Source organism: Pteropus alecto, unplaced genomic scaffold (assembly GCF_000325575.1).
Source record: "Pteropus alecto unplaced genomic scaffold, ASM32557v1 scaffold251, whole genome shotgun sequence".
NCBI lineage: Eukaryota > Metazoa > Chordata > Mammalia > Chiroptera > Pteropodidae > Pteropus > Pteropus alecto.
Window position 1 is genome coordinate 4,861,046 of NW_006431048.1, and position 13,019 is coordinate 4,874,064.

General features: G+C 36.8%; 1 protein-coding gene and 1 pseudogene across 5 annotated transcripts in view; one reads left to right on the top strand and one right to left on the bottom strand.

Moving 5' to 3' along the window:
* Positions 1 to 10,296, bottom strand: part of SNX4 (sorting nexin 4) — a 50,269-nt gene extending 39,973 nt beyond the window's left edge. The window contains exons 1-2 of one of the 5 annotated variants that reach the window (XM_025052139.1): positions 9,915 to 10,089; positions 9,496 to 9,603 (exon numbers count right to left, since the gene is read on the bottom strand). In XM_025052139.1, coding sequence (XP_024907907.1) covers positions 9,496 to 9,603; positions 9,915 to 10,058 — 252 coding nt within the window. In that variant the 5' untranslated portion in view covers positions 10,059 to 10,089. Of the gene's footprint in view, positions 1 to 8,546; positions 8,602 to 9,495; positions 9,604 to 9,914; positions 10,091 to 10,114 lie in introns of those variants that run through there. The other 4 variants (XM_025052140.1, XM_006905583.3, XM_006905582.1 and 1 more) reach the window with 4 other exon arrangements.
* Positions 10,297 to 10,415: 119 nt separating this feature from the next.
* Positions 10,416 to 12,336, top strand: LOC107196281 (annotated as a pseudogene).
* Positions 12,337 to 13,019: the final 683 nt, after the last annotated feature.

Genomic DNA, 13,019 nt, shown 5'->3' on the forward strand with positions numbered 1-13,019 from the left:
GTCTCAATATTGATGTCTAATTTTTTATTTTACCAAGCTCTCTCAAAAATAAGATACTATACATATGCCAAAAGAAAAGATTTTCAGTAGGCAGTTTAATTTTTTTTTTTTTTTTAAAGCAGGAGTCATCTTATATTCAACTTTAAATTTACCTAAACTTTTTTGGCAGTGGTTAACAGGCTCCACCTGTGAGTCAGCAGCAGGATTTGAGAAGGGAAGGGAGAAGAAGATGCTTTTCTTTTTCCCACTAGAATATCCCCAGGTCTATATGAAAGGACTAAAAACAACAAACACATCACTGGTGTGTCATAGGCAGTATGTGTGAGAAGTGCGCCACTTAAGTAGGGGCTTAAGTATACCCAAAGTAACTCCAAGTCTAAACAAGGAAACAAAGTGAGACCCATGTGCTTTGGTTTTTAACTCTGTTGCTCAGAGGTGAGTTTTAATGAAAAACATTGTACTATATTATAATTGGGAGAAATTTGGGAGAAGTGATATAATTGAAAGATGAATGCACCAAAGTTTAAAAGAAAAAGCTGCATGCGGTTAAAACCCAGGGTGATACTTTACACAGAAAATTAAGGTTATGTGCTATAACAGAAAAAGCTATGTAGTAGTGCAAAAAGTTAAATCAGTGATAAATAAAGATGATGACACTTAGGAAGTGCTCCATAATGCTGAAGAAAAATGGAGAAAGTAAAAATGCTAAAAGAAGATAAAGGACAGAGAACGTTATTAGTCAATAAAAGCAGAAAACATGCAGTCATCAAACAAGACATTTTTATAAAATATAAGTTGTATGTTTATGTACTAAGATAAAATAAGAGACAGGAGAAATCATTCAATTAAAAGAAAGCTCAAGAAATTACATAAGCACAAACCACTCAACATAAAGATTGTGAAGTCCTCACTGGTTGAGATATGCATACAAAAATCATAATTTTGGCCAACAGGCAAGCACTATGACTTACTGCCTTCGATTTCAGTTAAAAATTCCCTGAATTCTGTAAGCACATGACTGATAAAGCAAATTATCTTTCCAGACAAAAAGATAATGCATATGAGTCATGAATTCACTCTGTTATGCCACCCAATTTCATAGAAGGAAAAAAAAAAAACCTAAGAGAATACCATCAGCTTTCAAAAAAACTAAAAAATGGCACAATAATACCAGCAGGGTTTAAAAGATGATATAAAATTGCTGTCAATACTAAAGCACAAACAGTGCCAAGAATAATCCAACTGATATCACAATTGCTAAAACACATTCAATAGGTTTAGAAATGAATTGATTTGATGACTGGAAGATGAGACCAGGGACATATTTTAAAGAGAGATACAATATTTTAGAAGTATTCAAAATAAACTCTTACCAGAGTGAAGAATATCATTAAAGAAAGAGCGATGCTATACTTGTATCCAAAGGAATAATGTCCCAAATGTAGGTGTCAGATGTGTGAATCACTACTTTCCACCTGACTTAAGATTAAATAACTATCTAAAACTAAATAAATGTAGAAAATTGACATATTTAAAAGGCTGATGAAATTATTTCCAATTCAATGAGTAAAAATAAATATAATCTATTGTAAGTTTTTTAAATGTTGCAAAGTGAAGACAGTTAAAGTAAGCATAAAGCACATAATAATGATAAAAGGGACAATAAGAAACTATTAGTTCAATAACTAAATATTTATTGAGTATCCACAATGCCAGTCATTAGGAAAGAGAGGATAACTAAAACGAGGTGCCTGAGTTCAGCAGTTCACTGCTTGCTTGCATGAGAAATCCTCAACCCTCCAGTGAGCTTCTGTCCATCTCAGGTGCTCTTTAAGATTTAAAAAAAAAAATGAAAGCTAGCCTTACTATAACAATTTTTAGGGCTGTATATGAAAAAAGTAGAGTGTCTATAGCATTTAATTTAATCTTATTTAAATTACATACTAAAAGATATTATACTGTTATACTGAAAATTATAGAAAAAAGATAAAATTAAAACAGGCAAAAAAAATAAGCAGATTGAAATGAACATGGAGCTAACTCAGAAAAGAATGAAAAGAAAAATAAAATAGCAAAAATATATTTTGGGCAGTAAAACTAATATTGCAAGAAATCAAATCAGTAAGAAGGTCTGCCAGAATGCTGAGAACAAAGACCTAAAAAAGTAAAAATGACGAAAGATGATAAAAAAAGGAAAACTAAGAACCAATGTTTAATTAACGGAAGTTCTTGAAGAAGAAATGAGAAGAAACAAAACAGAAATAATAACCTTCAGTATAAAAACAGAAACAAACAAAAATCCTTCCTAGATTGAAAAAAATTCTAGGGCTTCAAATTTTTGCAAGGTATGGGCCACGTTTAATGGATTAAAAAACTTAAACATTTTCAGCTTAAAGAAAAAAAAATTCCTAACAAAATTAAGGCAGAAAAATAAGAAACAAGATCACTACAAAAGAATAAAGACCAGATTTGCCTTAGACTTCACAATAATAAATGACAAATTAGCATCATGCATAGAACATGCTTGAATATTATAAAACATACTAACACATTGTTCTTTAATCTCATACTTAATCCCAGCAGTATTTTCTGTAGAAACTGATAAATGGTTCTTAAAATTTATATATAAATACAAAGGACCTAGAATAGCCAAAACAATTTTGAAAAATAACAAGTTACAGGAACTATACTATCTGGTTTCAATTTATTAAACAGCTAAAATAAGCAAGGCAGTGTGGTATTAGCAAAGAAGAGAGAGAGATCCATGGAACAGAAATAAGAATCCAGAAATAAATCCTTACATTTAAGGTCAATTGTCTTTAATAAACACACCAAGGCAGGTCAAAAGGGAAGAAGAGTCTGCAACATGTGCTGGGACAGCTTAGTACCCACACGCCCGCCCCCCACACCAAATTTTAGACCCTTTAACTCATACCATATGCAAAATTAACTCAAAATAACTTATACTACCAGATATAAGAGCTAAAGTTGAAATTTCTAAGAGAAAAACTTCACAATCTTTGGATATGCAAAGAGTTTTCAAACACAACACCAAAAGCACAATCCATAAAAGAAAAAATTGCCTTCACACGGGACTTCATCAAAATTAAAAACTTTTGCTCTTCAAAGAAACCATAAAGAAAAAGAAAATAGCCACAAACTGGAGGTGGGGTGGAGGTGCGAGGAATATCTGCAAGTCATATTATCTGCTTAAAGACTTGCATCCAGAATATCTAAACAACATGTACAACTCAATAAGACAACTTAAAAAATGAACAAAAGATCTGAATAGACATTTCACCAAAGAAGACATACAAATGGCAATGAGTACATGAAATGATTCTCAACACAATCAGTCATTAGGAAAATGAAAATTAAAACACTTTACACTCATTAGAATGGCCATTAAAAAAAACAAAAACAAACAAAAAAAAACAGACAACGCCAAAAGCTGACAAGGATATGGAGAAATATGACCCTCGTATAATGTTGGTGGTAATGTTCAATGGTATGTCTACTTTGGAAAAGTGGCAGTTTCTTAAAAAGTTAAATATAAACTTACCATATAACCCAGCAATTATACTCCTACAAATCTAACTCTAGAAAAAGGTAAACACATATCCACACAAAAACTTGCATGTGAATGAATGTTCATAGCAGTAACAGTCATAACAGCTTAAAACTGAAAACAACCCCAATGTCCATCGAATGATGAACAGATAAAATGTGATATATCCACACAATCAAAAATTATTCAGTAATAAAAAAAGAACTCCTAATACATACTATAACATGGATGAATCTCAAAAACATTATAAGGCTGACACATTGTAAGATTCCACTGACATGAAATATCTCAAAAAAACAAACATATACAGAAAGCACAGTGGCTGCCTAAGGCTTAGGGTGGGAAGGGGAATTAACTACAAAGAGGAAGGAGGGAGGGGATTGTGGGGGAGGACAAAAATGTTCTAAAATTGGGTTGCAGTGACGGCTGCACAATTCTGCAAATTACTAAAAATTACTAAATTATATACTTATAATGAGTGAATTTTATGGTATATGAATTATACCTTAATAAAGTTCTTTAAAAATAAAATCCATGAGTCCATACTGAAATAAACAAATAAATACAAGATATTTTCATAGTTTCAAAGTATGTTCCCAAACTATTAATTACAAAGGAAAAAAAGAATAACTTTATATTAGAGAAACCTAGCAGAAAAAGTGATCAAAGTTTTAGGATAAATCCAAATCATGTACAAACTGATAAGATTCCATTAGAAGAACATAGCATTACTTTAGTGGCAATTTATGCCATACACATAACCTGACTTTAATCATGAGAAAACATCAGGCAAATCCAAATTGAGGGACATTCTACGAAATAACTGGTTTCTAATCCTCAAAAGGATCAAAGTCACAAAAGTAAAGACTGAGAAACTTCCACATGGGAGCAGACTGGAGAGAAAATAAAACTAAATGTAATGCATGTGTTTGAACTGGATCACTTTGCTCTGAACAAAGGATTAGAGAGCAGTAATTTATCAATGTTATTTTCCTGATTTTGATGGCAGTACTGTAGTTATACAGGAGAGTGTCCTTATTTGCCCTTGAAATACTAAAAATTTGGAGGATGAGATGAGGGAGTATCATGATAGCAGCTTACTCTCAAATTCACAGCAGCTTACTCTTAAATTTGGGGGAAAGGATTCTTTGTACTGTGCTTGTTTATATAAATTTGAGATCACTTGTATAGATGAGATTATTTCAAAAAAAAATTTAAAATCATTACATTTACATAAGTAATTTGTCTCAGTTGTTTTGGAGAAGGAAAAAAACAAAGATACATGCCTTCCAAATCAATGCAGAGATAAAACCAAAGAAATTATGGTTTTATTAAGGAAGACCCAAAAACAGAAACCAAAATAAAGTATAAAATATGACAGAATAAAATCAACTAAAAATAAAGCCAGTTCAGATGATAAATGTAAATGTTTTAAATTCCCTGTGGCAATGGACAAACACAAGGGAAACCGGTGTAGCATCAGGCCAAGCAGGTAATCAGGAAAATATAAAAGTGTGTAATTAGAAGAGGATCAATTCTCCCTCAGGTTAGTTAACCAGCTTGCCAGAATTTGAATCCCATCTCAACCATAGATTAGCTGTGTAATTCTGGGCAAATTATTTAACCTCTCTGCTTCAGTTTCCTCATCTGTAAAATGGAAACAAAAGTACCTAACACGTAATGTTGTTGGGAACATTTAATGAGTAATGCATGTAAAGAGTTTTTAAAGTTGCCTAGTACATAAGCAAGAGCTCAAGTATTACCTAGCACCTATTATTTGTAGATTTAAATTTTTCAGATTATGAAAGCTAATACATACTAATGCATAAAAAGTGAAAAGTATAGGAAAAAAATTAAGTAAATATAAATCACCTGTACCCCATAACCCAGTGCTAATCATGGTCGATATATTGGTATACTTCCTTAGAATCTTTTTTCTAGGTGTGATGCTTCTGTATTACTGAAATAGGTCAGAAATTTGAAGCTTACAAACTATCATCCATTGGATCTACTCCCCTTACAAGATATGTCTGCGTTGAGTCAAAGGTAGCTGGTATTAGGCCCCACCCATCCCATCCCATCCCGCCAACAAAAAAAGTGTTTAGGCCTAATAGTGAAGTTTACTTGAGCTGTTATTTCTTAAATAACTAAGAAAAATAGGGTTATAATACAGGGCCTGTTTTCTTGCATTTTTTATCTATAAAAATATATTTTTTAAAAAGAGCACAGTTACTCAGAAAATATTAATTTTTACTTAAAATAAATTGTAAGTTAAAATTTTAAAAAGTATAAGTTTGAACAGTTTTCCAAACTGGAAAACTGAGTTACAACACATGGTTCATGAAATTAATTTGGTGGGTTGATACCAACATTTCTTTTTAATGATAAAAACAGAAAAAATATCAGAGGGCATTGCATGAAGTAATGGTTAAGCATTGTTTCTTGAAACAACACATGTATGAAAGTGTATGTATGCTGATTGTAATGTAAAATATATTTTGTACTATGAGTTGCCTTCAAAACTATCTGAGAGCTGCTGAGGGAGAAAACAAGAAAAACATTCCTGAGTATGATTTAATCATCTGCTGCTAAACTGATAAACTCTGTTAACTACGCCTATACATTTTCTTTTCCACTGTTACTCTCATCCAGAAATGCCTCAAAGTCTACTTCCAGTTCTGGCCTACTTCCACTCAGTTCCTTGCTGCCAATCAGCGAAGGTACTAATTATACAGGAATTTTTAAGCACCAGTTGCTCAAGCACTCTTTGCCTCCACCAGTACTCCCAGGACTAGAGTGCTCTCCCCGCAAAAGATTGCTCAGGCAGTGGTTCTTCTCCAGGCAAACACTTTTAAATGCCAACTCAATGGAATATACCATCCTAAAAAAGAAGTATTGTTACTTCCATTCCCTTGCTATTTCCTCTCTCTTCTGTCAGGACTGATTACTACTGTCTTGGAGATTAGATTCCTCCCTAATTTTTCCATTTTCTAAAATACTTTAAATAGAACTGACAATACTTAAAAAAGAATGCATTCTTCCTTACAGGGAAAAAGCACAAAAGGAAAAGGAAGGATACCTCTAATTAAACAATGGAAAGAAAAAGGACTAAAGAATAACAGAAAGAAAAAGAAGAGACTACAAAATAAGAGCTTATAGCCAAATTTAAAGAATTAGTAACGTTTAAAACCAGAAGAAACTTAGAACTCTTAGGCAGTGTTTGTTTCCACTACCCCTAGATGTAGGGCAATTGGTACAAATTACTCAGTCCAAAATTTGGAGAACTGAAAATAAAACTGATGAGGTGAGCTTTCTGCCATCTCTGTACACTATCTGTTTAGACATCTTTGTGGTTAAAAAAAAAAAAAAAAGGCTTCATAAAGCAACACAACCTTTATATTTTTTTTTCTTCTTAAAACTACAACTTAACTTAAAAAAAAATTTTTAAATACAGTATTGGAGCAATTTACAAGACTATTTTTAATTATTATTATTGGTTTTTTTGGAATGAAGCCACATGGTTTAATGCAGGGGTCCCCAAACCCCTTGGATGCAGAACAGTACCAGTCCATGGCCTGTTGGGAACCAGGCCTCACAGGAGGAGCTGGGCAGCAGGCGAGTCAGCGAAGCTTCATCTGTATTTGCTGTCGCTCCCCAGCACTAGCATCACCACCTCAGCTCCACCTCAGACCATCAGGCATTAAATTCTCACAGAAGCACCAGTGCCTGGAGCCAAAAAGGTTAGGGACAGAGCACTGATTTCAAAGCCAAGCACACCTGAGTCCGAATCCCAGCCATGCCGCTACCTTGTGACCTTGGCCAAATCACTTATTTCTGAGCCTCAGCTTCATCTTTATCTATCTTTGGGGGGTAATTTTGAAAATTAAACCAAAGAGCCTTATAAGTGCATACAGCACACAAACAACAAATGTAACTTACCTTTCTGCACAGAACACATTCCTATCAGTAACAGTAGCAACATGGCTATAATTATAACAATCTCAACTGGGAATGAACAAAAGGAAAACTTCCTGGTGATTCTGAAATATTTGCCCAAATGTCTTATGTCTCTGAATTACATAATTGGGGAGATGTTTTAGGAAATGCTCTAAATTTGGTCACTAACGGATGGTCTCTTGGAACACAAACATCTTCCTAAAGAGTCTATGTAACTACAACTTTTACTGAATAATGTCATCTTTGGGTTTTCACATATCTTAAAGTGAACACACACAGATTTTTTAAATGAGATATTTAGAATCACTTTTAAATTAGCCTAAATGGATTTTATACTATAGTTTCAACTTCATACTACTTAAGTCTCTAAAGAATTTCACAAAAAAAATTACCAAATTTTTATCATCATAACCAAATTAACCTCATGATGTAGCTAATGAAAGATATACTTCTTACTTCTGAAACAACCTAAATCGCTTTAACACGTATCCACATGACCAACAAATATTTTAAATTCTGAAAATATTAAGTATTGATAAGGCACTACTGATGGGAGTATAAACTGGTATAGTCACTTTGGAAAACATTGTGGCACTACCTACTAGGTTTGAACATGCTACTACCTTACAATTCAGCAACTCCTCTCCTAAGTTTATATTAGACTCTCAGACATTTGCACCAAGAGATATATAGGAAGAAGTTCATGGTAGTGGCAATTTTTTAGAAATAGCAAGAATCTTCTAACAACCCACCATCTGTAAACAGAAGGAGAAATCAACTGTAGAATTATCTATTAAATGGCATACTATAAAGCCACAAATAGAAACTCACCAAGTCACATTTTGGATGGATCTCAAAAACAATATTGAGCAAAGAAAGGAAGTCATACTATAATTATTACACTTATGTAAATTTCAAAATTAAGTAAAATTAAACAATATATTGTTTAGGAATACATACTGATAAAGATTATAAAGAAAAGCAAGAGAACTGTTAATATAAAATTCAAAATACTGATTACCTCTGTGGTGGAGGAAATGGATATAACCCAGGACAACATACAGGCTTCAAAGGAACTGAAAATTATTTTGTGTGAACTTTCTCTGCAGTAATGACATACTTCATAATAATTTTTTTTAAGAGAAAGAAAGAAAAACTAAGCTACAGATGGGAACCTGAATAAAAAGTAAATCATGTAAGAGCTGTAATTATGCACTACAGAATACACACACCTCTCTCATATTTAATGAGATCCTAACCTCTCCACAAATAATTCTCGAATTTAGAAAAAATTAAAGGAAAAACTTAAAATTCACCCAAAAAGTCTTCATGCTACTCTCTATATATTTTGCCCTCAAGTAGGCAAAAACCTTCAACTCCTGTGTTGAAGTCCCCAGCTATCTGGTCTCTAAACATGAATTCTTCCTAGTTGCAATCAGCAAAGGAGTTTAATTTTTCTTTATCCATCTATCATAAGGCAATTTTACATGAGCACTAACACCTGTTCCAAAAAAAAAAAAAGGAAGCAAAACGGATGAGCAATGCACACTCAAGGTAGAGTGGTCTTATGTGGAGCACTAACTAGATGGAGTTTCTGAAACGCTTCATTTAACCTGGTCTACTCATCATGCGTGAAAACATTTTGGGATGAAAGCAATTACAAATATAAAATGATGCATTTTTTTCTTCTCCTCAAGCAAATGAAAATTACTAATTACCAAAGGGACTTTACAGAGCAGCTACATGGGATACCTATGATGTCTTCATTGGGAAATACAGCACTGAGCCACAAATGAAGAAATTACAGCCAAATAAGGAGTCTAAAATTTTTTAACGTGTACTTTTTCTTAAATCTAACACTATCTTCAATTTCCTAAAGGCGGCACCAAGCCAACCACCCTTATTGCCCCAGACTTGTTCCTCGAGTCCCCCATTCTCTTCTTTCTCAAACACTGTTGCCCACTCCCCACCCCATTCTCCACGATGCCTCCGTTAAGCCACGTCCTCTGCACAACTCCTTGCCAGACTGCCAGAAACATCAGGGTCTTCTCCAGGCCCAAACCTCCGGGCTCCCCGACCTGTGAAAACAGAACCTGCTCCATCCAGCCTGGCCCGTCCCGGGCGTCCACCTCCACGCCCACGTAACCGCACCCACAGATACCCTCCGCTCCCGTCGCTGCCGTCCTCTCGACGTTCCCCCCTTGGCCTGGCAGGTCCTGGCCAGGGCCCTCTTTTTCCACTGAGCCACTACACCTGTAGGCCCGCCTTTCTGCCCCGCTTCCCGGTCACCGCTGGGCCTCGCAGCCGAGCCCACCGGCCCCCGGCAGCCTATCCCAGCCCGCTAGGCCACGACACAGGCCGGGCGGCGTCTGCCGCCCCTTCTCCTCACCGTGCCGTCCCCGGCGCCCTCATCGCCTCGGGCCCCCTCCGATTCCTCACCAACCGCAGCCTCCAGCCCAGCGTCGGGATGACCCAGTGGCTCCAGAGGCGCGGGATGCAAAAGCCGCTCGAGATCCGGAGGTGCCTGTTCCATGGCTGCAGTTCGGCGCCGCGGGTCCAGTGCGCCTGCGCGCCCTCCCTTCTCCTCACCGTGCCGTCCCCGGCGCCCTCATCGCCTCGGGCCCCCTCCGATTCCTCACCAACCGCAGCCTCCAGCCCAGCGTCGGGATGACCCAGTGGCTCCAGAGGCGCGGGATGCAAAAGCCGCTCGAGATCCGGAGGTGCCTGTTCCATGGCTGCAGTTCGGCGCCGCGGGTCCAGTGCGCCTGCGCGCCCTCCGCCCCGCCCCTTCGTCCCGCCCCTCCGTCCCGCCGTGGCCACCCTTCTAGGCCCCGCCCCCTCCGTCACAGCCGCCACTCCCCGCCCTGGCCTGCTCCGGGTGGCAGAGTTCATGAGGGCTCCTGGGCTAGGGCTGGAGTTGGCGCTGGAGCTAATGTGCAAAGGTGGACCTGCAAAGAAACTTCAGCTACTAAGCCAGGAGATCCCGAAATCCGGAAGAACTGATGGAGGGAGAGAAATCGAGAAAGGCAAGGGGAAGGTGAAGACCAGAGTAGGTATTGGTGATCACCTAAAGAAAATTTGAAACTCAAAAGAAATTGGAGGCCGCTGTCTGACATTCTTCTTCTTCTCCTCTGTCTTGCCTGCCATTATTCATTGTTTTTTTCTCTAGAAAGATCAGAGCAGCATAAATTATTAACTTTCAGAAGGTTGAGTAACTCATTCAGCAAAAGGTAACACTTCCAAGTGTTTGAGAGTGGTGAAGGGCTTGACTGAAGCAGTGTTTGATTTCTATTTTAAGTATTTCATGAAGCCCAGGAGATTTCTGATAATTTTCTACAAACATTTCGAATTTGCGTAACCGCTTCCTTGACAAGCATTCGCTGTGGTAAAGTGATGGGAAACGCTCACTAGGTATGCCAGACTGTGAATACCCTGAGGTACCTCCTATACGAAATCTGGTCATCACTTTTCAAGGAGAAAAACTGGTCTTTATGCCGAAATACTTAGCTATTTCAAGCTGTGGTGCACAATTTCTTCCTCCTCTTTGCATGTTTTCTCTGGCCTGGTGGTGAATTTCTCATTCACCCTAAAACCTTTAGTTATCAAATCTAAGCGCTGATATTACATTGTCATAAATTGGTTATTGACCTTTCTCATATTATTTTACAATTATTTATAATTGTCTGTCTGCCCCAACTAGACTTTGGACTCCTTTAAGACAGGGACCCTATCTTATTATATTTTTCTCTTACCAAACCTAGGACATTCAATAAATGTTTGAAGGCATTTTATCAGTTTACTAGGGATTATTCATGCTAGGCAAATTCTCAGGAAACATTTTTAAATCAGGAGAATATTTTATAACAGGAGAGATAGATATCTTTCCAGGGACAGATTGTATTTACTACCCTGTGCCCTTTTTCCAGTTTTGAGATAAATACGGAGAAAATTAGGTTCTAGAGCCATCAGGATAATTTCTCTGGGCTGGTGACTTGAGTATCTCATCCTGCAGGTGGTAGGAACAAGAAAAAAGGCTCTGGACAAAGTGTCACCTGAGGGAAGGCTACAGTGCTATCTGCAGTTTCTGGGGAAATGAAGAAGAGAGAGGGAGGGAAGGAAGGAAGGAAGGAAGGAAGGAAGGAAATAAGGAAATAAGCTGGTGGGAGGGCAGTTAAGAGAAACTCTCTTCGATTCAGTTTGGTCCTCTCGGCCCTGCTTAAAACATTTTTTCCCATAAGCAGCCTAAGGTGGTTGTTTATGGTTAGCTATTCATTCACTTAACCCAGAAAACCTCACAAAATCATGCAAATCAAGAGATTCGAATCTTCTTTCAATTTAAGAACACTCATGTGACTGCCCAGGCCATCAAGGGTATGCATATCCGAAAAGCCACCAAGTATTCGAAGGATATCACTTTACAGATGCAATATGTGCCATTCCATCATTAAAAATAGGGGAGTTGGTAAGTGTGCCCAGGCCAGTGGGGCTGGCCCCAGGGTTGGTAGCCTAAAAAGAGCGCTAAATTTTTGTTGCACGTGCTTAAAAATGTAGAGAGTGATACTGAATTTAAGGGTTTAGATGTAGATTCTCTGGTCATTGAATGCATCCAGGTGAACAAAGTTCCCAAGATGTCCACAGAACTTACAGAGCTCAGTGGACAGATTAACCCCCTTATGAGCTCTCCCTGCTGCATTGAGATGATCCTCACTGAAAAAGAGTCGATTGTTCCTAATCTAGAAGAGGAGGTTGCACAGAAGAAAAAGATATCCCAGAAGAAATTGAAGAAACCAAAACTTACGGCCCAGGGGTAAATGCTGATAAAAGTAAAAATAAAATTTAAAAAAAAAAAAAAACAAACAGAGTAAGGGCACTGTTTCCCCTTCGTTTACACCCCTTTTCGTGTGCGAAAAAAATCAAGACTGCCTTTGATATCTATTTTAAGTTTTTCAATGGCATATAACTTTGTCCCTATATTTTCTTAAGAGATGGCTTTGAAGAAACCAAATCAAAAGAGTTTGTGGAGAATCTAAAATTAGGGCAAAAAGGATCACATGATCATTTTCTCCTATTTTATATTCGTATTTTATGTGTTTATTGCGGGAAAATTAGAAAGTAGTTATGCATAAAAATAAAAGCTAACCATACGCCCACACCCAAAGAAAAGCACTGTTAACATTTAACATATATCCCCTTCATTATCGTATACATATAATAACAGTGGAATCACATTATAATGCTATTTTATAATTTATTTTATTCACTTAATACAGGAAGAGCACCTTTCCATGAGATTGAATATATTTCTACAGAATCTTCTTCAAGACTACATAGAGTTCTACCATAAAAAAAAAAAATTGCTGTAATTTATTTTCTCTTATAATCCTTTATAGTTATAATTTAAGTTGATTCTAAACTTCGCTTTTATAAACAACACTGCAGTGACCATCCTTCTACATAACATATTTGTGTACCTAACCAGTTATATTTTTTAGGC